The 26825-nt window shown below is 44.0% G+C and overlaps 1 protein-coding gene across 1 annotated transcript; it reads right to left on the bottom strand.

The window, feature by feature from the left end:
- Nucleotides 1–1995: 1995 nt before the first annotated feature.
- clcn7 (chloride channel 7) lies at nucleotides 1996–26649 on the bottom strand. The gene is made up of 25 exons (XM_072693197.1): nucleotides 26421–26649; nucleotides 25194–25268; nucleotides 22829–22894; nucleotides 22443–22508; nucleotides 22140–22272; nucleotides 21663–21772; nucleotides 21428–21508; nucleotides 20124–20186; nucleotides 19504–19587; nucleotides 18033–18126; nucleotides 15839–15903; nucleotides 15087–15203; nucleotides 14125–14179; nucleotides 13970–14030; nucleotides 13757–13898; nucleotides 13000–13093; nucleotides 10402–10574; nucleotides 9511–9562; nucleotides 9195–9322; nucleotides 8743–8828; nucleotides 8245–8377; nucleotides 8096–8155; nucleotides 6349–6525; nucleotides 5714–5794; nucleotides 1996–4215 (listed from the first exon to the last, which is right to left on the bottom strand). Exons 1-25 carry the CDS (start codon nucleotides 26514–26516, stop codon nucleotides 4129–4131), a joined length of 2379 nt encoding a protein of 792 aa, XP_072549298.1. The 5' UTR covers nucleotides 26517–26649; the 3' UTR covers nucleotides 1996–4128.
- Between the last annotated feature and the right edge of the window lie 176 nt (nucleotides 26650–26825).

Genomic DNA, 26825 nt, shown 5'->3' with positions numbered 1-26825 from the left:
GTGAAAAAATAATAAATTTATAATAATAATAATAAAAAAATTGTATCATTATATTTCATTTAAATGTCCTTGACATCTCTTTATATGTGAGGGACTGCAAAATACATATTCAGTGCCTGATTAGTGAATGTATGAGCGTTTATGATGGACTGATTATATGATCAATAATCAGTGGTAAATATGTTATATTTATTTATACAAATCAGGACCTGTTTTAAGGGGAACCTTCAGAAGGGTGAACATTTCCAATAGATACTAGCTTTATTAAATTTATTTAATTAAAAAAGAATTCATAATTTAATTTATTTTGATAAATATGTTCATGTTTATATTTAAACTCTCCAAATATTGCTGAAAACTGTAGTAGTACAGATCTATTTACAGTATAAGGGGTTCTTTAGGTACTAGAATTTTTTTTCCATATAATTTATAAATTTTTGATAAATATTTTCACATTTATATTTAAACTCTCCAAATATTGCTGAAAACTGTAGTGGTAAAGTAGTAAAGTCATAGGCTTTAAACTACAAACTGAAAAATTATCCAATCAGAATTCGTTTTCTCAGCGGTATCTGGGCAGATACGGTCAAGCTAGCTCTCCCATTGGTTAGATCCAGAGACAAAGAGTGCAATCAACCAATTATGGTCTGATTTAACAAGGGGTGGGACCATTTGTGAGAAAATACGTCACCCCACAGAGTGAATACGCCCTGTAGGCTAATAGGGTGCAGTTAGCGCTAACATGCTACTATTACTGTTTACTGTAAAGTATTGAGGAAACTGCGGAAGAACCTCTAATGTTGCTTTGGAGAACCTTCAAGGAACCGATTTCCTCTTCTAAAAACTTTTCTGGAAGGTTTCTCAAAGCACCATAAGAACCGTTCCTCCAAATAGAAGAATCACCAAAAGGAAGTGTAGAATTCTTGCACTCTTTCAAAGAGGTGTCCACAAACATTTGGACATATAGTGATAGAAAAAATGTCTTTAAGATTTCACGCTTTAAGTGGATTGAAAACAAAAAGTGCCTGTGGATTAGCATATCCTGCAGGATGATCCTGGTCCAATCCGTTTACACTGGGCTTAGCGCTGCTTCTTCAATCCTATTAATTGCCCGTCGCTCACACCGACAGCACCGCAGTCTGGCTGTACAGTGAGGCCTCGGGTAGTCGCGTCAATCTGTGGAACGGGCCGAATTATCAATATTTACAGTAACAGTGATGATAAAGTACTATGTACGGCGAAAGGGCCCAACAGTGGCAGCTTGCCAAGCCTGGGTATCGAACCCACAACCCTGTCATCAAGAGCCCGGAGCGCTTAAACTGAGGGGTCCAGCAGAGTCCATGCTGCAAGACCCCCGTATCTTTTCACATCTAAACACCACTTCCACTGTGGCACTCATTTGGTCACTCCATGTTTCCATTACTTGTTAGCTACGTTAGCTAGGTTTGTTCAAAATCCAACATGGCCGCACTGCACATCAACAGTAAGCAGTAGCGTTTTGCAGTTTATCAGCACTTCTGTCCAGTGTGTCTCATTAAATGCTCACAATACTGTCCACCTTCTATGTGTGGACATGCTTCCATGACATTTGGATGCGCAAAATTGCATTTAATACATTGTTACCAGCTAGTATCGCTAACAATGCTAACATTGCTAACCTGGGACATTAAAAAAGGCTCCCGGTTTCTGAGGCCCTGCTGAACAATCCAGCCTGGCCTGTTTAAGGTGGTCCAGCTGGTTGGTTTTTGAGATTGATGGTTTGGCTGGACTACAGGCACGATCAACCAGACCAAGCTAGACCACCAGTGTGACCGAGCTTGACCACGCTAGTCAACCAGCATGACCAGCAAGACCAATATGAGGTGGGAAACTATTTCTAACTAAAACACACATCACTGCTAATTACAGTCCAACAATAACCGATAACTGACCAGAGATAATTACAGTTTGTTTAACATATTTAATATATAAAAGCACAATAAAAGGAAAGACGTGTGATTTGTAACATTTATTATCTCACACCATTATTTCTTTACATATATAAAAACTTGGATCAGTTTAGTTTTTTTATTTCTTGTCAAAACAAACAACTGTACAAAAGGAGGGGACATTATTCTCTTCTTAAAAACATTAGATTTGCATGGTGACCAGCGTGGGTCGCTTGCTTAATATCGCAATTAAGGCTCCTTATACAAAACTGACAAATGAATACAATGCTCGTTTTCATCTTAATCAGAATCCCATCTTCATGTTTGATACTGCCTGACTAACGGTGGTCGATTTTAAGCTTAAATTTTCACAGAAAACAATTGCACATCAACATGAATGCGGTTATTTATAGCTACAGATGGGAGTGCCTTCAGTTTTTGTGTTCCTACAGTGCAAATACTCAAAACTAGGAGACTCTGTATACACCGTTGAGCCATAACATTAAAAACCACTGATTACCTGGGATCTACATATTAGCCCACAAGAGAACGGTCAGATCTGGTGGTGTGTTGTTGAAAGCAGAAACAAATGGGTAGAGCCTAAGAACTTGAGACACTCTGACAAGAACCAAACTGCGATGGCTGGACGACTGGGTCAGAACATCTTCAATACATCAGGCCAGACTCTGTGGTCAAAACTTGGTACGTACCAAAGCTCACTGATGCAATTCATGGAGGCCCTCACCTCTCGACTTATTTAAGGACTTATTTAAGGATCTGCTGCTAACGTATTCGTGCCAGATACCACAGGACACCTTCAGAGGTCTTGTGGAGTCCAAGTCTCCAGGTGGACCTCTACAATAGAAGCAGGTGGTTATTAAATGTTATGGCTGAATGGTGTGTGTGTACCGCGGTGATACAGTATTAAATCTTAAGCGAGGCCCAACATTGTACCTGGTCTTGCCAAGAAGGTTAAATCAGCAACAGTGTGCAAAAAAACTGGGAGCCAGGTTCGGCGGTTGGGAGATTGGACTCTTAACAATCAAGCAAACAAACAAACAAGCAGTGAAATGTATGGTCTGAGTGGTAAAAGCAGTGAAAGAAAAGGCTGAAGAACAGATTTGTTAGTACTGGCATGGAAGGTAGCTGAATTAGCCCAAGTTTCCATGTGTAATGGAAAGTAATGGATCCTAACTGCGAGACGAGACGAGGTTTTTAACACAGGTGTTTAACTCGTGAGAGGAGTTTAGGCAACTCTGAATTAAAATCAATAAGTAATTATTATTTTTTTCTTTAAATCCGTTAAGAAGAGCCAATGAATGTCAGGTTTTACCTACGGGGAGGAAACACAGTTTGCTAATCTCCCTGCTCCAACAGACCTACTAAACTAAACTGGCAATTACCAGATGAGTTGAATCAGGTGTGCTTGAGCATTAAAAAAAAAAAAAAAAAAAAAAAATGCAGGAATCCAGCCCTCCAGATCCAGGATGGCCAATCCCTAGTCTAACTTCTAATCAAAAAGGGCTGTTCGACCGAAGCTTCAGCCTTGATGCGTCAACCAACACAACGCTCATGAAAATAAAGGTGCTACAGCAGGGTTCTTTGAGCGATGCCACATAAGGTCCCTTAAAGCAAAGGCTTGTTGAACCTCTAAAGGCATTTTTTTTTTTTTTTTTTAGAGTGTTCTACATGTAAAACGTACATAATGCATGAAATTCGAATGACAGGAGGATGATCAGGAGGACAGACGCCTCCGACCGCAATAAATAGACACAGTGCAAAACTTAAAAAATGCTCTACGTGCTCGTCTTGTAAACCTACAGGCAAAAAAAGTCTACTGAACGGAGCCCTTGAAATTCTTAATAACACAAGACCTGGATACAAAAAAGAAATGAAGCCACAAGAAAACGATGTTCTGCATCGTACAAACACTGAAACACACCAGCCCTGAAAAGTCCCAGACCCAGACGGTTTCTCTCAAAGCCAACATGAGCTCACTGCCTCTGAAGGAAGCGCCTCTGTGTATCCAGGCCTTTATTTGTATCCAGCTCGGACTGCGGGTTTTTGTCTGCCATGTCCGGAACGTTTTTAACCATTGAGATCCTGACCGACTCCGGGGCTCCGGGGCCTGCCTGCTGTAGCAGGGGGTTCCAAACAGCGAGGACGGGCAGAAGGCGAGGGTGTGGAGTGCTGGTGGTCATCATGTGTGAGCCAGGTGCAGTTCCTCAAGGCCGTGCTTGCCAAGGTGGTAACGTGCAAGGTCCTTTCTGGTCACCAAGCCCACGACCTTCCCAAAAAGACACAACAGTGGACGGCAGGTTACTATTATTATCCTGGACTAAAATCACATCTGTACACCACAGCAGATTCATACTGGATTATGATGACCGGACAGTTCTTCTTATTGTTAGACTGACGAAGCTACATTCACAACAAATTCATACTGGATTCAAATTACTCTTCTTAATGCAAGACTGAAAACGCTACAGACTCCTGATTCATACTGGATTAGGATCACTTCACTGTTCTCATTGTACGACTAAAAACACTATACAACCACTGCAGATTCATACTGGATTATAATTACTGGATAGTTATTTTTGTAGAACTGACAATCAGTCCACAATTATTATTATTCTAAGACTGAAAAAGTTAAACACACTGCAGATTCATACTGGATTCAAATCTCTCCACAATTATTATTATTGTCAGACTGAGAAAATCTATATATCCACTGCAGATTCATACTGATTTAAAATCCCTCCACATTTTTTTACTGTCAGATTGTAAAACCATATAACCACTGCAAATTCATACTGGATTAAAATCACTCTGCGGTCTGTGTATCTTTTTCAGTCTTGCAATAAGAACTGCAGAGTGATTTTAATCCAGTATGAATCTGCAGTGGTTATAAAGTTTTTACATTCTGACAGTAATAAATGTGGAAGGATTTTAATCCAGTATGAATCTGCGGTCTGTGTAGCTTTTTCAGTCTTGCAATAAGAATTGCAGATTCATACTGGATTAAAAAACACTATGCAATTATTATTGTAAGGCTGAAAAGGCTACACAGCCCGCAGATTCATACTGGAAAATCCCTCCACATTTATTACTGTCAGACTGTAAAAATACTTACATACATACTTAAGATTGATTGCTGTACAATTATTACTGTAAAAAACAAAAGGCAGATTCATACTGGATTAAAATCACTCTGCGGTCTGTGTATCTTTTTCAGTCTTGCAATAAGAACTGCAGAGTGATTTTAATCCAGTATGAATCTGCAGTGGTTATAAAGTTTTTACATTCTGACAGTAATAAATGTGGAAGGATTTTAATCCAGTATGAATCTGCGGTCTGTGTAGCTTTTTCAGTCTTGCAATAAGAATTGCAGATTCATACTGGATTAAAAAACACTATGCAATTATTATTGTAAGGCTGAAAAGGCTACACAGCCCGCAGATTCATACTGGAAAATCCCTCCACATTTATTACTGTCAGACTGTAAAAATACTTACATACATACTTAAGATTGATTGCTGTACAATTATTACTGTAAAAAACAAAAGGCAGATTCATACTGGATTCAAATCATGGATTCATTCACTAATTACTAAATACCAGAAACTCCTCGGGTCTAAATAATACAGCTCAAACTGAAGTACACTGTTGTCACTCTTAATGTGACCACTGCGTGCACAGTAAACCCCGGCCCTCTGTGGGACAGTGTGGACAGATTCCAGTGGAACAAGGGGACACTTGACACGGCCAGCTGTGTTTCTTACCCTGTTTTCATCATCAACCACCACCAAGTGCCTGAGCCCCAGCGCCCGGAACAGCTTAAACACGCGAGGGAGTGAAGTTTCCTAAAGAAAGCAAAAACAGCCCTTCAACAAAAACACCCCGGCTACATACACTAAACGGACAAAAGTATTGGGACACCCGCTCATTCATTGTTTTTAAGTTATTTTTTCTCCTTTTGTTGGAGTAACTGCTGCTATCCAGGGGAGAAGCTATTGCTGTGAGGATTTGATTGCAGGAAGGCTTTATACCCCTCTAGCCCATGCCCAGCATTAGGCAGCATGGCGTAAACAGGTTTATGTTGATGTGCTCCACTGAGTCCTATTGTACTGGCAATACGTCTCTACAGGGACTAGACAAGCTCTGTGTGTGCATTTGCACATCTGTGTCAGCAATGGGTGCAACAAACATTTGTCACTGTGTTTTACTCGTTGCAAATGAAATGGGACACTGTGGAGCAACTGCACACTGCACTTTCTGGAGCGATGGAGCTCCATCCTAAACCAGTGGGATGTGGGACGTTCGGGATCCAGAACTACATCAGTGCCTACATACACTGCCTACACACAATATGATCTTATACACTAATTTAATTTTTAAACACTGGAGGCTGGTGTACCTGAGGCACAGTGTAGGGTGTAGGGTTCATGAACTCCGTCAGGTCCATCATGCACTCCCTCTCGTCCTGTGACACGTGGATAGACTGGATAGGAGGGAAGCGTGGGTAGGCATCTCTGAAGTCCTTCAGTTGCAGCTTGCGCTGACTTAGCCGGGAGCGAGCCCTCTCCACAAATACCTACAACACACACACACACACACACACACACACACACACACACACACACACACACACAGTCTATGTAGTCATGTTAAAGCTAGGCAGATCACATGCTGGAATTTTGCCTTATGGCACATTGTAAAATTACCTGCAACCAACCGTGTGCACGAATATATGAACTTCTACACAATTCGCTTTCTCCTTCCTCGAAATTCATGGCTGAGATGCTTTCGAGCAAATAACCCATGGTACGTGTGTGTGTGTGCTTTCTGCCCCCAAGTGTGACCTAATTAAAAACACGTATTTAGTATATATATTAGTATATATGTTCCCCTAGTTGGGTTCAGCTGAGGTAGAGGGTGATGGGGTGAAGAGATGGTGGAAGCCAGTGCTGTCTAACATTAGCTTTTAGCCTGGCATCAAGCCCTGCTTGCCTCTGTGGCTTTCACTGTGTCCTATGCAGAGTTTAAGCGGCCCTTCTGCAGCGGCCCGGTCTTAAGAGTAATGCATACACACGTGACTGAAAGACCAATGTGTACTAAATGTAGTTCAACCTTCAATATAATAATAAACCTAATGGGTGCGCATTATTCATACTATGGTCAATAAATAGGCGTTTTTATTAGGTATTTATTATTAGATATACTAATATTATAATAATAAGTACATAACAAAACAACATTTAAACTGACCGAGCAGCCAAATCATGCAGTTTCTCAAAAACTCAAATTGAGGCAGGTGAAGCTCAGTGGGAAACACCCCACAGTAGACTCCCCATTCGGGCAAGCCCATTACACTGGGCAAGACCCCCACCGCTAAATGTATTACCTGTAAGACGTAAGGTGCTCTGAACAGTGTCAGCAGACTGCCATAAACGTAAACATAAATCATGATGTCATGCAAAAACCTTGTATCTCCATTTCTGTTTTGTCACGTTAATGATATAATGTGAATTTCACAAGGAATGGACTAATAGAAATGCTCCAAAATGACCTAGAATATATCCACCCTGTCTGTCATATTAGTGGTGTGAGGTACAAGTGTGATGAGGTCTCATGATATGAATTCTTATAACCTGTATTAAAAGCTTTGTTGTTTACAGTAGTCCTTTCTAGTGGCAAATAGTTTAGCAGGACAAGCAGCAAAAAAGTAGACTTGCCGCAGTTTGGCAGCATTGTGGCATCATGGTGGCAGTGTTGGTTAGTTCAGGCTGCTATAAAAGGCCACACTGGTTAATGTTGGACAGTACTGCAATTGCTGCTTTTGGTGTAAATTGTGATTCTTTTAATACAGGTTATAAAAATTCATATCATAATTTACACCAACAGTGCCACCATGATGCCACAATGCTGCCAAACTGCGCCAAGTCTACTTTTTGCTGCTTGTCCTGCTAAACTATTCGCCATTAAAAAGGACTACTGTAAAAAACATTGCATAGAAAATGATATGAGCTTGTATATCGTGAAATTATATTGTTATTATATTGTTATATATTATATACTATACTATATTGTGATATTATTGCTCAAATACTGGCAAATACAACTCTAAATATCTGAGTGTGCAAGGTTTTAACAGCAGTGCTCACCTTGTGCTTGAGAAGAACGATGAGCTGAGAGCGAAGGATGAGGCCACAGAGCTTCCCAGGCTGTGAGAACCAACGAAAAGAGTCAGCAGAGCAAAAATACAAACAGAACATTTCCAAACAGGCCAAACCAAGAGAACATTGAGTAGTACCTCCTCACTGGCAGCGACCTGGATGATCACAGGGAAACCGTTGTGATTGGTGGACGTGTTGCTGAGAACATCCACGATGGTGCCCACCTTCTCCATCCTGTTGAAGCAGGTGACTGGAGAGCTCATGACCTCTCTGCAGGACGGACAAGGATTAAAACCTCATTAGCCTCAAGTGCCTTACTTCTCAAACTCACTCAATGCCTCCCTCAACTTCCTTGCACTGGAGCTACGAGGCAAATGTAACTAACATGGACTGACACACGTCTCTCCTCCATCTAGCCACTGCCTGCTGCCAAAGCAAGGTCATTGGGCATCCAACGCGGTCTGAGGAAAGCACCAGGCAGCCAGCATCACACTTTAAAGCATCTATCCACCGGAGAGATCAGGACCAACTGTGATTACACCTCTGTTTTGATGGGAATGCTATGCTAAATTCATTCCCTGGCATAGAAGGGGACTCGATTCCATTAGTGAGAATAGGGGGAAAAGGTACATTACCTTGCGGTCAGCCAGTGAGAAGTAGCAGGGGCCTCCCAGTGCAGGAAAGGAACGCTTTGCAGCTTAATGTGTACGTCATAAAGGCCCTGTAAACAAACATTCGCCACACAGATAAGTCAGATAAACTACTATGCAGTTGCAAGCAAAAGTTTGGGCACTCCTAGGTAAATAACAACTTCTGATGATTTACCCTATTTAGAAGGCATGGTGCCAGTAGGTCAATGTTTATCTGCTCCAGAGAGTACTACTGTATTGGCAGTGCTTTTCTACATGGACTAGACAAACTGAATGCTTGTCCACAAACATCTGGACATAAAGTGTTGCCAATGGGAAAGTGTACTTTTGCACATGCCACAATAACCAATTAATAAAGTTTAATGGTTTTGGTGGAAAACAGTTAAAATGCTCGTCGATGCTTTAAACACTACGGGCATGAAATATCTGAACCTTACTTCAATGAAATAGTCCCCCACGATCTTAGCAGTCAACAGAACCAACATGATGGGAAGACCGTAGGTGACGTTTCCCGTAGCCTCCACCAATATGACTGTGAGACTCAGCGTCATTCTGACAATGCCACCTGAGGAATAGAAACAGCATGAGGGCTGGCAACGCCTCGGTCAGCTGCCGTGACATACTCTCCGTTCTTCTGTGAAGACTTGCAATACAGACGGCAAAAAAGAAGACAAGACGGCATTCCAGCAGTTTCTCAACACAGCACGAGGAAGTTGCCACAAATGCATGACATTAAACAACACAGTGACTCACCGAGTTGGGCTGCGGCTCCCATCAGCGCGTACTTCCCAGGATCTGCCCATCCCTAATGAAAAAAAACAGCCACCAAAAAAACTAAATAAATAATAATCATTGCTACTCTGCACAAGTCAGGAAATCTGTATAAAAGATCATCAGACAATAAAAATACACTTTAAAAATTCCTCAGTAAAACGCTGATATTAGAATAAACACAGAAAGTGGTGGTGGTTCTCCATCACTGTTTTCAATAGAACATCCTCAAAGTTCTCCTCATGGAGTCTAGTATTATTTAGAGTTTTCCTCAGACCAACACCTGATTTGATGGTAAATCAGGGCTTAATGATGGTAAATCAGGTGAGCTGCTGCTGCTGCTGCTGATGGAGTTGAACACATCCTCCACGCTGTGCTGGCTGGACTGGGGGTGTCCAGGAGAGCAATTCTCTTAAGTAATGTGATTAGTACTGTCTAAATGCAAATATGTATCCTATCCTTCTTGGTAGGATACAAGCATTACAGATTAGGTTAGACTTGGCAGTTTTAAAAATATAAAAATTAATTCACGACTGATTTCAGTTCATTTGCGCCATCACAGCTATATATATATATATATATATATATATATATATATACACACACACACACATATACATATATATACACACACATATACATATATATACACACACACACACACATACACACACATACACACACATACACACACACATACACTGTTGTTTCTGCCGACTGGATATATGTTGAACTATAGTGAAGATCAGTTTATTAATTAGCCAAAACAGGTGTTTTACTGGATAAGGGGGATGCAAAAACATTTTATCTCGAGTTCTCGATTCCCCCGTTTCGTCAGGAAGGCCAAGTTCAGCCTGGTTCAAACGCACTTACCAATTTTTTGGTGGTCATGAAGGGCAGCAGTATGCCGAAGAGACGCCCCCAGGCCGCCCCGATCAGCAGTGAAGGAATGAAGACTCCCGCTGAAACGGTCAGGCCATACGTCCAGCACGCCAGGAAAAAGTAGGTCAGAGTGAAGAGGCCAAGGGTCACCGGGTTATAGGTGCCTGAGAGAGGGGAGACCAAACGTCAAACAGGGTCAGGCTAAACTGGGAATGAAGCTGCTGCCTACAGCAGAGGGTTGTTCCAGCAGTTGTAAATCATAATGCTTGTACAAATATCTCCCAGAATTAGACAAGTACACTTCAGACCGCTCAATGAATCTCTGGCTGAACACGAGGATGATCAGGCTACAGAGCCCTGGGGGGTGTGCGAATGGGCTCATACTTTGAGAAGAGTGCAGTGCAGTGCAGTAAGTGTCTCATTGGACGTGTGGAAAATGGGTCACAAAGCAGATGTTAATGACTGGCAAAGGGAAGTGACTGCATTTGGGCGTAGCCAGAGACCATAGTGTGAAGGAAGCAGCTGAATCTGCAGGTGTATCTAAGCTTACGGTCATACTGGTCTACCAGCAGTGGCAGAAATCCCAGTTTACAGGAAATTTGTTGTGGCCTAAAAGACTAAACTGACGGACTGACAAGAATTTCCTGTAGGCTGGGATTTCTGCCACTGCTGGTAGACCTGTATAACCGTAAGCTTCCGTCAAACTATGGTCACTCCCCTTCGTCCATTCAATAACATCTGCTTTGCAACCCATTTTCCACACATACAACGAGACACTCACTGCACTGTACTGTGCTGCACTCTTCTCAAAGTATGAGCCCCATCACAAACCCCAGCAGGTATTTATAGCCTGGTCTCTCTCATGCAGTGCCAGCTGCAGGAGCCTAAATTTACAACCACCTTAAACATACAAGGTGTTACTCCTATATGCTGTTTCTCCTCTAATGCAGCTGACTCCATACCCTTAGAGTGCTGTGAGAATCAACGCTGAAACCGATTCTATCCTACAAGAGTCCAATTTCCCAGCCAGATGTTCTCCTCAAGCCTTAATGCCAGGGATGCTTAACAAGCACAGGAACAAACCAGGGCAAACGCAAGCACACCTAACTGCTGCAAAACAGCCTTCATGTGCGAGTAAACACACCACCTAAAAGGCCAGCGCACAGAAATCTGAATATCTGCAGCAGGGGGAAACATCTGCTTCTTGGTTATACACCAGTTAACATGCTGCCCTCTGAGGAGCTTAAAGGAATATTTCAGTGTTTTACTGCAACCTAATCTCCACCTGCTGCTTGTGTAGCGTACCACACAATACATTCACGTGTAGTTCCAGAGAAAACTCAGATAATTTAGGCTATAGGGCAGTTGAATCTCAAAAGTTGCCCTAAAAAATGCTAAATTAGGGGTGTCCCTAATTAGGGATTGGGATCAGAGCCAAACAAGACTCAAGAATAAACATAATTAGTTTTTATTACAGTTCCAGGATATGCTAGGCTAGGCTTAATTACACAGCTGAGGGCCATATCGGTGACATCTGCATCTAAATGATCATACTTACTATTTCATCATCAAACAACAACTTACACACAGTAAATCGTCAAATACTGAAACACTCCACAGAAGATGAGCATGTGAAGCTACGTTCACAGAGCAGGTAAAGTGGCCCAAATCTGATGTTCTCAACAAATCCAATGCTTTATTTTTTTACCTATTTTTATCTTTTCAATTTGACATATATCTGACATTTGTCTGCACAGTTCATGCTCCTAAACAGACGTACATTCACAAAAAAAATAAATAAGTAGTTCACGTAAGGTTTCGGTTTCATCTTCGCCAGAATCACAGGAGCCATCAAGGACTTCCAGTGGTCCAGCTTTTTTTGCAGCTGTGAAAAGGGCCCACCTTTTTGCTATGCGTCCACGGTTTCTGTAAACTTCGCTTATAAGCCTTTTAGTTCTCCTCTGCCACTGCAGCAGCGCCCCCTTGTGGCTGTGTCCTGACATTTCTTTTGAAATGTAATCAAACACTGACATATAGCATGAATTACTTCACTATCCCACCACTGAAAACCTCCCTCACTTTTGTTGTCCATTTATCGAGGTAAAGGTGCTTAATTAATCACGATATTGATCTGCAATCATATCGCCCAGCCCTGTGACACAACATCTGGCAGCCTGGAAAACACTGGAATACTCCTTGAAAAATACTGCTGGTTTGGTTGATCCCACTCGTTACAGGCGTGCTTCAGTTATGTGCGGAAGTGTCACGTCTACACTGAACAAGTACAATGCTGATGAATGTGTGCCCACCCCGCCCTGCGGCTGTGTGATGACTGTGCAAAACTGCCTCCTGGTAAGTGCCTCCATACTAGAGCCCTCCCACTCTGGGAAAGCCATCAGTAGCGGGCCTTCAGGAGTGAATGCTGGGGATGGGGTAGCCTGGCTGAGCCGGTCAGCTGACTGTATGATCTTAAATCAGCTCAGAGACCCAGTGAGCCAGACAGTGTTCCAAACTAGTGTGTGAACACACACACACACACACACACACACACACACACACACACACACACACACACACACACACACACACCTGGGGGATTATGGAACAGGCTCCTCACGCTCCTCTCCGGTGTGTTGAAGAACGCTGTTGCCATGGCGTTGTATTCTCCATCAGCGCAGAAGAGCTGAAAAGCAGAGACCACATCTCATTCAGAACCCACTACAATCCACACTGACTCTACACAAGCAACAACAGACCACCCGCATCAGCTACACATCACATGACCATTTCAGGATGAAAGGACCAAAAGAAATCCAGTGCAGAATTGCTTGGAATTAACAGTAAGGTAAGAGCTAAGACCCCCCCCCCACCTCCCCACCCCATTTGTCCCATCAGAAACATGCTACAGGCATAATTTCTAATGTATGACATGTCAAATTTGCTGCTTCGTGTTTTTTTCTAGTACATGGCCAAATAAGTGCCCCATGTGCATTTAATAGAGCCACAGGGTGGGGGCGCTGTGGCGGCTCAGTAATTGGTGAGGTCGCAAAAAAAGAAGCCCTCCATAGTTGCAAATTTCAATTAAAAGCTAGAGTAAGCAAACCTGGATGAGCCAGTCGACTAAATGAGCCTGAAAACAGTGGAACCCCCTCCTAAAACCGTCCCCTCGACTCCATCCTCTAAACAGGTGCGATTTGAGCCACAGTTAGCTGGAACACGGCCTGTGCTGTGGTGTTCAGCCTGCTAGCTACCTTGGCTCTATTAGCCTAGCTAACCTGCCTTTCTGACACAACCTACACCAGGTTTGTAGAATCGCAGACTTTGTAACACAGGTGCAAGCTGTCACCTGCAGAGGGTAATCCTCAGACGTCACCGTTTCCAGAGGCTGGCAGTCGTTGGAGAAATAGATCATAGCGAAGGACACCGTGGCGGTCACCGCGGCAACCAGCATGGCCTCCATCACTTGCAGACATGGGCGGTGCACGTACCTAAGGAGCGTGATTCGGTTAATACAGCATGGTGAGATCTCGGTATTGCAAGGCTTCAGCTGAGGATTTACCTGATTCTGAAAATGGTCAGCCAGTAGTTGAAGACATTGAACAGCGCTCCCAAGACGCCACCTGATGATGGGAGGCAGGAAAAAGGGAGAAGCTGTCTCTCTGCGTTCAGAAATTTCACATTTCTAATCAAAACGCAGCAAATTAGTGACCTCACCTATTGCTCCCATGATTATGAACAGTGGGATCTCGTAGAGACTGTACTGCACACTCTGTAGGACAAAGTGGGACAAAGTGGGACAAAGCACACCAGGACAACAGTGTTAACTGCCAGAAAGACAGTGGGCTTTCAGTGGGCTACCTTTCCCTAATTTCAGTATCTTGGGGACGTAGCTAAGCTAACAGGCTCTCGTGATATTTACAGATCAGCTTATATAATCACTGAACGAGTCTAAATCGAAAAAGCTGTGATATGTTCCAGTTAATTGTGTTTAAAAACAAAAAATTCTGTACATGTATGGACACACTACATGGACAAAAGTATTGGGACACCTCCACAATCCACCTCTGGGAGCTTTTCAGACGTCCGGTTCTACATCAATAAGCATTAATATGGGACTGGTCCCCTTCTGCAGCTCTACCAGCAGCAGGTCTGGAGCTCTGCAGTCGGCCCTGACCCCGCTCTGTAACTTTACGTGGTCTGACCGACACCCGGTGGCTGAGCTGCTCTCTGTGAGCTGTTCCTCTAAACGCTTCCACTGTTCAATAATAATAATAATAATAGTAATACCACCACTCACAGCTGACTGAGGAAGATCTAGGAGGGAAGGTCTAAATTTCACCAGCTGACTTGTTTTTGGTGGTGCAGCGGTGTCTCCCATTACATACAGAACCACGCTGGAGTTCAGTGAGCTCTTCAGAACCTCTCGTTCTTTCACTAATGTGTGGAAGAAAGGCAGACTGCAGCACTAGAGGCTTGATTTTATACACCCTGTGGCTGAGGGACTGAATCAAACCCTTAAACTCTGTGATTAAGAGGTGAGTCCCAATACTTTTGTCCGCGTAGTGTACTTTAACGTCTACATCTTGCAAAGATAAAATGTGAACTGAAAATAAAGAGAGGAAGGGAGGAGGACAGCTAGAGAAGGAAAAGAAAAGGAAAGTCATGTGAGAACTTACATCCATGTCAAACCTGCCGAAGTTGATGAGACCAGGATTGGACAGCTCTCCTGTTTTGTTGTGGTAAATACTCAGGAAGAAGTTCAAGGTGAACGTGGAGATCATTGACGCAAAGAACTAGGTTAAGAAAAACAAACAGTTAAAAAAAGGTCACTGTGGCTTTACAGGAGAATTCAATGGAAGTTAATGGAAAAAGATTGAATTCTAAGACATTTTGGAGCATTTCTATAGGTCAATTCATCCAGACATTGGATGGTTGCCAGACTCAAACATCATAATTACATTAGAATAGATTTATAGGAAGGGTTGGGCGGTGTAACGGTAATACTGTATACCACGGTATTAAAACTACTGGAGCTATCCCAAACTGAAGACAGCATTTCTGATGAAATTCTGATGCCGGGCTCGGCAAGCTGGCCCTTGTTGGGCCCTTGGGTAAGGACCTTTACCCTCTCTGCTCCCTGGGTGCTGCAGCGATGGCACGTGTGCTCAGTGTCACTGTGTGTGTGTTTGACCACTAGTGCATATGTGTGCATATGTTTCCACTGCATGAACTAATTAAAGGTGGAGGCCAAATTTCACCCATGTCCAACACTAATGATGAATATAGTGGTCTTGTCTGGTCTCTAACACCACAGTAATAATTTGAGATGGTCAGAAAAACGTGGATACCGCCCAGCCCTATGTATAGGCACTATAAGCATTTCCAACACTATTTTGTTATTAATTCTATATCTCAGCATGTTACTCACAATCCTCCAGGTCAGCATCTGGTTCCAGAAAGATGCCCCTTCTTCTAAACTGAACAGAACTCCACCTGAGTTGCAAAAGGAGAGAAAGAACAATAAAAAACAATTCTCATGGGAAGGATATTATATTACTGCGGCCAAGCTGGTAGATAGCATGCTGCACTGCTTGGTGGTCAAACAGTTGAGCTGGCAACCAGACTGGGCATTTCTGGCCCTTATGCAAGACATTTAATCCCCCACAGCCCCAGACAACACTGTGCTGCTCCAGACCGGACCGGGCCGAACCAAACGAGACAAGAAAGTGACCTCCTTTTTAAGTCGATCAACAGGTTGGCCTATCTTACACCCTCGTGATGCTCATTGCTATCTTCCACCCCTCCAACAGTCTATTTTCACGGCTTCCTCCTGTGTCGTTTAAACAGCAGCACTGCTTGTGAATATATCTACGCTGATGGGTGCGATGGTCTCGAAATGAGGGGTGTTCAGGTCAGTTTCTGGTGTATTGCTGTATCTGTATCTTGGCAACGAAAAACACAGGAGGAGCTCCACTGACTGAAAACAGCCTAGACAGACGTTCGTCAACAGTCAGGCGTTCGTTGCTATCCCGGCAGTGAATTGTCAACACAGGCGCGTGCAGCCTGGCGCTCGTACACCCCCCAGGTTTACACCACTGAAATAGGAACCCGCCAAGGTCAGTCTGACCGCACCTGGCTCTTAATAGGAACAGCGAGTGACGCGCTGATTTGTTTATTTTGCACATTACGCCCAAAAAAAACACACCCATGATTCATTAAGAGACTTAGTACATGGCTTTTGTGTGTTTTGAGCTGAGCAAGCCAAATTTTTCCTGTCGCTATGATAGCAAAGACACACAGACACGTCCTAAATCAAGCTGTGCAGTGCGATCATCAAAAGATCGCTACATTAGAGCCCTTAGAGTACAGCACCCCTAGTCAAAATATTGCTTACTGTGAACAGTTACACTAGAACATGAGTCTAAAAGTTTGTGGACACCCCTTCTAAACTTTTCCATGCAACATCAACAAGCAGAAAGGCATCGTGCACAGATGTGTTCTTACACAACTTCCTGAAACTCACGGCTGAAACCAGCCTGTGGCACACTGCTACCTTGCATCTGTGAGACCAAATCTGACACTAGATGGATGTGGTATGTGGTTACGGACTGTAAATGCTTGCTCTTGCTCTCTGAGAATGCTTACTTCATGTTTTTTGCTGTTTCAAGCTGGGTCATATAAATGTTGTTACAAACAGTTCTGCCAGCTGAGCTGCAAAATGTCCCGGTTTGGTTCTAGTTTGTGGAGTGTGTTCTTCGGGTCTCACCTCATCTCTCAACGTGCCTCTGGGAGCCTCTGAGAGCCTAAATTTCCCACAATACAGTATTTGTGCATCTTTGCAAAAGTATATAAATCAGTGCAATGCTGGACTTTACAATAATGACACAACAGGAGGACAACATGTCCACAACTAGGGACGTCCCAACCTGATCCAGGAGATTTTAACGGCTTGAGTATTGACCAATCCGCGTCCGATCCTTTGTTTTTACAGCTGTGCAACTGTGTAAGAAGCGCCAAAGTAGTTTAGAGTCCTCTCTATGGAACTACCCTATATGGACAAAAGTATTGGGACACCTGCTCATTCCATTTTGCCCTAAATAAATAAATGATACAATTTTTGGAGCATTGCTGTGAGGATGTCACTGCGTTCAGTAAGTTCACAATGTTGGATGATTACCACCTCACCTCACGCATCCACAACTCATCCCTAAAAGCATTGGATGGAACACCATTATTCCAGAGAACACAGTTGTTCACAGTTGTGCTCAGTGCTGAGGGGCTTTATACCCCTCTAGCCCATACCTGGCATTAGGAGGCATGGTGCCAACAGGTTCATGGTTAACTGCTCTAGAGAGTCCTATTCTATTGGCAGTACTTCTCGATAGGGACCACACAAGCCATGTGTGTGCAGGTGCGCGTCTGTAGCAAGGTAAAGCCGAATGCGTTCCCTGGAAAGGGGTGTCTACAAACATTTGGACACATGGTATTTTGTAGAGGGGCATACTGCTCAGGCCAAACGTTTACACATCAATATGAAGCAGCAAGGTGTAGCGACACGGTGTGTTAACCATAGCACCCATCCCTAATTTACAAGCAACAGAACAACTCTGTGTATCCCTCACCAACAGGAGCGCCGAAGGCTGCAGAGACTCCAGCAGCAGCTCCAGCAGAGACAAAGTCCCTCTTCTCCGTGTCCCTGCGGAAATACTCAAAAATCTGCGGGGAGACAAAGGCCAGGGTTAGATAGAATGCAAAAAAACTGCTGTACTGCACATAGAAATATGTACAAAGCTCTACATGCATATATCTGTTTAAAGCACTACTTCAGCACTGCTAACTGCAAGTTCATCAAACATCAAATAAAAATTAGAAACTGAAAACAAGATACGCAACATGAAATAAAAATAAAATAGAAAGACATTTTAGATAGCCAGACAGACAATTAGACAAATAGCCGAAAAAACGGTTGCTAGATAGCCAGACAGATAGCCAGACAGATAGCCAGACAAACAGATAGCCAGACAGACAGACAAACAGATAGCCAGACAGATAGCTAGCCAGACAGACAGACAGACAGACAAACAGATAGCCAGACAGATAGCTAGCCAGCCAGCCAGCCAGATAGCTAGCCAGCCAGCCAGCCAGATAGCTAGCCAGCCAGCCAGATAGCCAGCCAGACAGCCAGCCAGCCAGCCAGACAGATAGCCAGCCAGCCAGCCAGCCAGACAGATAGCCAGCCAGCCAGCCAGCCAGCCAGACAGACAGACAGACAGACAGACAGACAGACAGACAGACAGACAGACAGACAGACAGACAGACAGACAGACAGATAGCCAGCCAGACAGACAGATAGCTAGACAGCCAGACAGACAGATAGCTAGACAGCCAAACAAACAGATAGCCAGACAGACAGACAAACAGATAGCCAGACAGATAGCTAGCCAGACAGACAGACAGACAGACAAACAGATAGCCAGACAGATAGCTAGCCAGCCAGCCAGCCAGATAGCTAGCCAGCCAGCCAGCCAGATAGCTAGCCAGCCAGCCAGATAGCCAGCCAGACAGCCAGCCAGCCAGCCAGACAGATAGCCAGCCAGCCAGCCAGCCAGACAGATAGCCAGCCAGCCAGCCAGCCAGCCAGCCAGCCAGCCAGCCAGACAGACAGACAGACAGACAGACAGACAGACAGACAGACAGACAGATAGCCAGCCAGACAGACAGATAGCTAGACAGCCAGACAGACAGATAGCCAGACAGCCAAACAAACAGATAGCCAGACAGCCAAACAAACAGATAGCCAGATAGCCAGACAGCTAGACAGACAGCTAGACAGACAGCTAGACAGACAGCTAGACAGACAGCTAGACAGACAAATAGATAAATAGATAAAATAGATCAAAGTTACGCTCTCTGAGACACCCAGCCAGGGATGACTGGAGACCAAACCTTCAATGTCGCTAAGACACCAACTGTACCCTTAACTTAAACCCAGAACACCAGGTTCTGATCCTGAACCTAAACCTGAAGCTGGTGCTTTACAGAATCAGAATTTCAGCAGAGCATTTTCAAAAAGAAAAAAGAAAACCTCACAACCTTGAAGTCCCTCTTCAGCGAGGTGCTCCTGCCCTGCGACACCCCAGCTGCCACCACAGCACCGGAGTGTATCATAGGTCCTTCCTGGAGGAGAATAAGAACAGATTCACAAATTCACACCTTTACTCCCAAATAGCAAATCATACTTATCTAGAACCAACACTATCTACGTTGCCAGAAACCCAGAGATCCTGGAGATTTCTGCAGGTTCCACTTCCGACCCAACCTCAACTAACCACAAATTTCTGAAGATGGACTGACCAGGGACGTTCCCCACAAAGCAGGGGTTTTCAGTTCCCAGTTGAGAATCGAGGACCGGCCAATAGAAATGCCCCTCAGCTCTTTTCCTATGGGACAGACTTGACTGCGGGCTTAAGTTTTCTGGCTAAACTGACAAATCCTGTTTTGTGGTACACCCCTCTGGTGGGTTTCACTGAGCTCGGTGCTAAAGCCGGCAGATCACCAGGAGCAGGGTTGATGATCCTGGGCTGCGAGAAAGTAGTGATACTACAACATCTGGGACGATTTTCTGGGAATGTCTTTTTAATATTTTAGTGTGGCGTGTTTTTCTTAGAGGAATGATTCACTGAAAAAGTGGAGCTTAGAGCTTTCGGTCTCACCTTTCCTACAGCCAGGCCGCCCGCCACTGAGCAGATCACACCACCCACCTTCACGACCAGAGTCTGAACAAATACACACACACACAAAGACAACAAGAGTAACTTACTTATGGTGGTGCTTTGGTGGACAGTTTTGAGTTTCATGCACTGAAGAAATTCAAGAAGTTAGACAGGCAACATCAACATCAGTAGATCAAAAATAATAAAAAGAAAATAATAATAATAATTTAAAAAGGCCAAAACTTAAACATATATCTATATGGGATATACAGGATATTATGACCAGCTCTGGTTTGGAAATAACTGCCCATCATATCCACTGATCATACAGGAGCAATGTGTAGTTCTGTAGTTCCAGGCTGTATCCATCTGTATCTCTGCATACTTTGTTTGTTAGCCTCCTTCCACCCTGTTCTTCAAAGCTCAGGACCCCACAGGACTGACCACCACAGAGCAGCTAGTGATTGGGCGGTAAGTCATTCTTGGGTTAGTGAGTGTTGTGCTGGTACGAGTAGATCAGACACAGCAGCGCTGCTGGAGCTGCTGGATTTGAACCCCTCAGCGTCACTGCTGAACATCCTGTGGGCAGCAAAGTCCTGTGACCTCTGATGAAGGACTAGCGGACGTCCAACACCAACAAACTGTGTAGCAACAGATACAGAGAGCTTCTGTCTCTGACTTTACCTTCATCTACAAGGTGGATGGGCAACTAGGCAGGCGTGTTTAATAGAGAGTGGACAGTGAGTGGACGGACACAGTGTTTAAACACTCCAGCAGCACTGCTGCATCTGATCCACTCCTCCTACCAGCCTAACACACACTACTAACACACTCGCCACCACCATGTCAGTCAGCGTCACTGCAGTGCTGGGAATGACTGACCCGCCATTGAAATACCACCTCCTCTGTGGTGGTCAGTCCTGTGGGGTCCTGAGCATTGAAGAACAAACATGGTGAAAGGAGGGTAATAACTGAGTCTGCAGAAAAGCAGATGGAGACAGTCTGGACTTATAGAACTGCACAGTGCTCCTGTATGGTCAGTGGAGCTGATATAATGGGCAGTTTTTTCCAAACCAGAGGTGGTCAAAATGTTCTCCTGATGACCGAGCCATGCTTTGACGGCTGCTCCACTTGGGAGCCCCCAAAACGTTCTATAGCTACAGCAGGGTAGCCATCATAGCAGGGAGGGTACGGCAGGGTAGCCATCATAGCAGGGTGGCAAAGGAAGGGTAGCCATCATAGCAGGGTGGCAAAGGCAGGGTAACGGCCTGCAACTGGGCGCTGTAGTCAAATGAGGTGCTTACCTTGAGCCGGACGACTCGAGGAACCTTCACTCCGTTTAGGTAGCACTTAATCTGAGGGATTCCACTACCCGCAGCAACAGGCTAGAGACAGAGATCAGACAGAGATCAGACCGATCAGAGCAGATCTAGTTCACTCCACTGTGGTAAAACTGGAATTTACAGAGGAAGAAATGAAGGGGAAGCAGAAGCGCTGGCCAATACGGTCAGACAGACAGACGGAAAGATGGCTCCTTACCTCAAAGAACGCAACAATGACGGCCCCGATCATGACAAAGGCCGAGTTCAGCACTGCCCACAAGATCAGGGAGACGGACAGGCCCCCAACCTCTGTGAATTTCTCTATGTCTGAGCAGCTGGTTTAGGAACTGACTGGTAAACAGGAGAAGGCTGATTGAAAATTTACAAATCAAGTTCAGAATAATTTTTAATGATACACCAATCAGCCATAACATTAAGACCACCGGCCTAATACGGAGTAGGTCCCCCTTGTGACCGGTCTCCAAAAGCCCTCTAATGGCATCCTGTGGTATCTGGAACCACTCCTGCCTCCATGATCATCATCAATAAGCCTCAGGTGCCCACGACCCTGTTGCCGTTCCCCCGTCAGTGGTATTAATGTTACGGCTGATCGCTTTAGTCTCGGACTTCTGCTGGAAAAGAGCAGTGATTGCACGTGCCACCGATACTGACAGCACTTCGGAGGTAAGGATACTGTCCTTGACCACGTGATACTTCACTCCAGCCAGTTTCTCCACCGCAATGTCGATGAAGCAAGCTATGAGGCCGGTCAGGAATCCGATGAGGCCGCAGATGACCCAGCGACTGATCTCCAGACATCTGAAACTCTGCAGGGAGCGATCACACGTACAAACATCAGGCAAGGCAGGCTGCATATATGAAATACACTGGGAAGAAGGTTAAGCTCTGTGCTGTGAATTCATTCACTACAGCATGGAAAATACTGGAGAGCACCCTAATACTGCTTGCTAATTCCTTGTATTGGCACTTGGCTCACCATGTGACCCATGCGCCTTTCCTCCTCCAGAAATAACTGATTCTCACTGTTGTCATAGTCCAGACTCTGAAAGACAGAGATTACACATAAAAACAGGCCTGGTACAGTATTTGCTTTAGATTGACAGGGACAATTCACATGAATAAACCTCTGTGAGGGGACATGCATAGAGAACTGCGCAGAACTTCCATTTGCACACACTTTTCCAAAGGAACTAAGGCTCATTTCATCAAAGTCGGTCTGCAGACTCAGTGTGACGTGGCTTATAGATAAAGATAGGAACAGAAAGAGGGGGAAGGGGAGCGTCGGGATTTTAAAGCATGCTGATTCAGTGCTGGACTGAGGGACTTGTGTCCACTGAGGTCACGTCCACTTAAGCGAATTACCTCGTATTTGAGGGAAAGCAGCTTTTCATTGTGTGGAATCTCCTTTGGTTTGCTTCTTACTGGGTCCTGTGAAGACATGAGGCAAAATGCATGAATTAGTGGTATTAGACCCTTTTAATTCATGCTAAAGACACGAGACATGCAGCATGTTAATTGTGGTCGGGTCTTCGGCCTTTGCAAGTAGGGCTGGGTATTGAAATGTAAAAATATTAAAATATAAAAAGAATTATATATATATATATATAACAAAAACAATTTTTTAAATACAATATTTGTAAGATTTTACTGTCAGAACAAAAAACGTTGTTCAGCATTAATAAAATGTTAACTTTTATTACAATTTTTTAATTACCAATTTTTTTTTACCATTAATAAAATGGTAAAAAACAAAAAAACAAAAAACAAAACAAAACAAAAAAAAAAAAAAACTCGGAGCATAAATTTGGAGCATTTCTATTGGTCCATTTACATTATGTTAAAAATATATATATATCCTAATAATAATTTAAAAATTGTAATTAAAGTATTTTAAATAATAATTAATGGTAATTGTAATAAAATGTAATTAAGAGTAATTAAAAATTGTGAGAACTCAATTCTACACAATACACTGGACAACTGAGGTTATCTTGGGATGGTTGAATAATAAGAGTTCGGTACATGGAAGTGACAAACCATGAAACCTTTAACACTGTTCCTCCCCAACACTGCTACATATAAGAGTCTTCAGATAGTTACAGTCCTACAAACTGATTGGCTGAGCCGCATTCGAACCATTGTTAAATTCCACATTCAGCGACACCTGTGTTAGTGGGGTCAGGTTGTTGGATGATCACCAACTCATCCCAAAAGTATTGACAGAGGACCACCCATCCATCCATCTATCCATCCATCCATCACCTGCTCCACAGCTCAGTGCTGGGGGCTTTATACCCCTCTCCTAGCTCCTCTATTAGCCCACGCCTGGCATCAGGAGGCAGGGTGCCAATGGGTTCATGATCATCTGCTCCAGCGAGTCATGTTTTATTGGCAGTACTTCTCCACAGGGACTGGACAAGCAACTTGACAACAAAAAAAGCTAAAGGCATTCCTTAGAAGGAGTGTCCACAAACTTTTGGACATACAGTGTATGATTCAGGTTGGAAACAGGGGAAGCACGTCTCAGCAGGTTGCCGGCACAGGGGAAGCATGTCTCATAAACAATGACTTACTAAAACTAGACCATGCAGCCTCTGACTCACGGTTCCACTAGAGCGGAAGTGTCTCACCACCTCAGAAAAGACCACTCGAAAAGTTCCAACGAAAGCCCCCTAATCCGGCTGCACATGCAGCAGAGCTTACTGCCAGGCTGGATTTCAGATCTGTGGGAGCAAAGCTCTGAGTCTACAGACGTCGCACTGGTCAGAACAGCTGTACTATGGAAGCACTGCAGGTGGTTTACCTGCCCATGTGTACACACTTTATGTCCAAATGTTTGTGGACACCCCCCCCTTTATATATATATGAATATATGCAGCCATCTATATATAAGTTGCACCCATTGCCGACACAGATGTGCAAATGCACACACAGCTTGTTTAGTCCCTCTAGAGAAGAAGTATTGCCAATAGAATAGGACTCTCTAGAGCAGATGAACATGAACCTATTGGCACCATGCTGTCTAAAGCCAGGCGTGGGCTAGAGGGGTATACAGCCCCCCAGCACTGAGCTGTGGAGCAGTGAAAAACCTGCATTCTCTGGAATGATGGTGGTGCTCCATCCAATACTTTTGGGATGAGTTGGAGATGAGGCGATGAGACATCTTGACCTCATTAATGCTTGTCCTGACCTCATGTGTCAGAATGCAATCAAATCCTCACAGAAATGCTCCAAGACATATTAAAAAGCCTTCGCTGAACAGTAGAGACAGTTACTCTTTTTTAATATACCTCATACAATGAATGAGCAGGTGTCCAAATACTTTTGTCCATATGTAAAAAAACAATATCATGATATTTAAAGATGTTTGTTACGATATACGATATTTACCATAATAATATTTCGTCCCACATTACACTCTTTGTAATGAAACATGCAGATAATCTATGCACTAACCACACCCACGATCCACTCATAAAAGCATATCGTGCAAATATTGTCATACTGCCCAGCTCTAGTTTGGAGGCCTGTAGCGACTGACTCTGCAGACAGTCGGCGACCTCTGCGTACAGTGCGCTGACCCTGCTCAGGCTGCAGTACACCTGGGTGCCTGGTTTTATACGCCTGCAGCCATGGAATTGACTGGAACACCAGAATTTGATGATTTGGATGGGTGAGTGAATACTTTTGGCACTCCAGTGTAAATGAGAAAGGTGCGAAAGTTCACCTCTTCTGGAGTGATGTCCTCATCAAGGTCCACTGTACTCAGCCTGCCTATGTGGAACACACCGCCTCCGGACATCTACAGAGCACACAGATAACATCAGAGAAGCGTCCTGCAGCGCTCTTTCATTTTCAGTTGTTTTGATAGGATACCGAAGCCCCCTTCCTGAGCTCACAGCTCCTCTTACCCAAAAGACACGAAATACCACAAAGGTCATAAGTTTGACTTTTGTAATCTGTGAAATTGGAACCGTGGAGAGAAACGAGAAGTTGGGATTGGCCAGCATTCCAGAGTTGCAAAAGAGTCTCCTCTTCAAGATGCACGCTGCATTAGCCGAGGATCAAGGAACTGGTAGATCATTGCTGAGATGAATGACCACCATAACACAGGACACATGACACATGAGTGCAGACTTAACAACAGCGGACAGCGGAGGGTCTAAAGGTCTAACTTTGGAGAGAGGTGCGCTAATGTAGGGTTGGAGCTGGAGTGGATGGGCATTGCCCCCTAAACCATAATACTGGTAATGGAACGTCAGACTGGAGATACTCAAGATTTCAGCTCACTTCGGCACAATTAAATGATCATGTTCATTTACAGTGTCTTGATTACAATGCTGGTGAATGGAACCAGACACCTGAAAAGTTGAAGGTCTCTAAAAACCATAAAGGAATTGCATTAAACACTTAGAAATACAACATCTGGCGCCTGAGACATTTCATTAATCGAAATAAAATTGAGCGATTTAAGTATTGCAGACTTTGCGACCCCTGGTTACCATCATCGCCATAGTAACTAAACCTGAGCCAGTATGTTTCTCTACAAATAAGCAATTTATATAAAACCTTTCTGAATGACTTTGCACCACAATGTTTACACCTCAAAGACTAACTTCTGCAGCAATTTTGGAAAGTCTGTGAAATTCCCCTTTAATTGATGTAAGAGCTCTATCTAATGGGGTAAGGGTATTGGCTGCCAGTGTTCTTGACTTCTATCTAGAACATTTATCTAAGTGCTCTAAAGCTCTAGCTAGCTGACAGACCTCCACTGAAGTGCGACACAGCTCTTACACGTCCATGCACTCCGGTTCTAGATAATGAGGGGTGCAACACTGCAGTGTAAGCAGTCTAGCACCACCTCAGCTAACCCACACCCACACCCACACCCACACCGGACGCCCCTCTCCCCGGCAGCGCTGTGGCAGGGTGAGCGGAGCCGAGCTCAGGGCACCTGTCTGTTGTATTTGACTTCCTCGGAGCCGTTCAGCAGCGGGGTGCTCTCCTCTCCCCTCCCGGACCACGACACCTTCTTGGTTATGTTGGCCATGTCGACGACGGGCAGCTGCAGCGCTCGCAAAACGTCTCAGTGTTGGGAAACAGCAGCAGCAGCGCTTACGGCCGCAGCAGCGCCTCGACTCGCTCATCCCCCATGACTAGCAGTCATAAGCCAACTCGTGACGGCGGCTACGGCAAGTGAAAGAGGTCATAACAGAGGCCGCGGTCGAGAGGCAGCATGGGAAATGTAGTTTCTGAACCCCTTTAAGGCCGAAACTTTTAAATAGTTAAATTTATTTAGAAAAAAAAAACAATTAATTAACAAATATATTTTACAGTAGGTTTACATATGATTATGTAA

Source organism: Salminus brasiliensis, chromosome 12 (genome assembly GCF_030463535.1).
Source record: "Salminus brasiliensis chromosome 12, fSalBra1.hap2, whole genome shotgun sequence".
Classification (NCBI taxonomy): Eukaryota; Metazoa; Chordata; class Actinopteri; order Characiformes; family Bryconidae; genus Salminus; species Salminus brasiliensis.
This window is presented reverse-complemented; position numbering and strand designations above follow the sequence as displayed.

Coding starts and splice junctions, on each gene's coding strand:
- clcn7 (XM_072693197.1), bottom strand. CDS start 26,516: ATGGCCAACATAACCAAGAAGGTGTCGTGGTCCGGGAGGGGAGAGGAG. Junction 21,509..21,662: donor TCATTGTTGCGTTCTTTGAG/GTAAGGAGCCAT, acceptor CTCTGTCTCTAG/CCTGTTGCTGCGGGTAGTGG. Junction 9,323..9,510: donor GGGAGCCGCAGCCCAACTCG/GTGAGTCACTGT, acceptor TCTATTCCTCAG/GTGGCATTGTCAGAATGACG.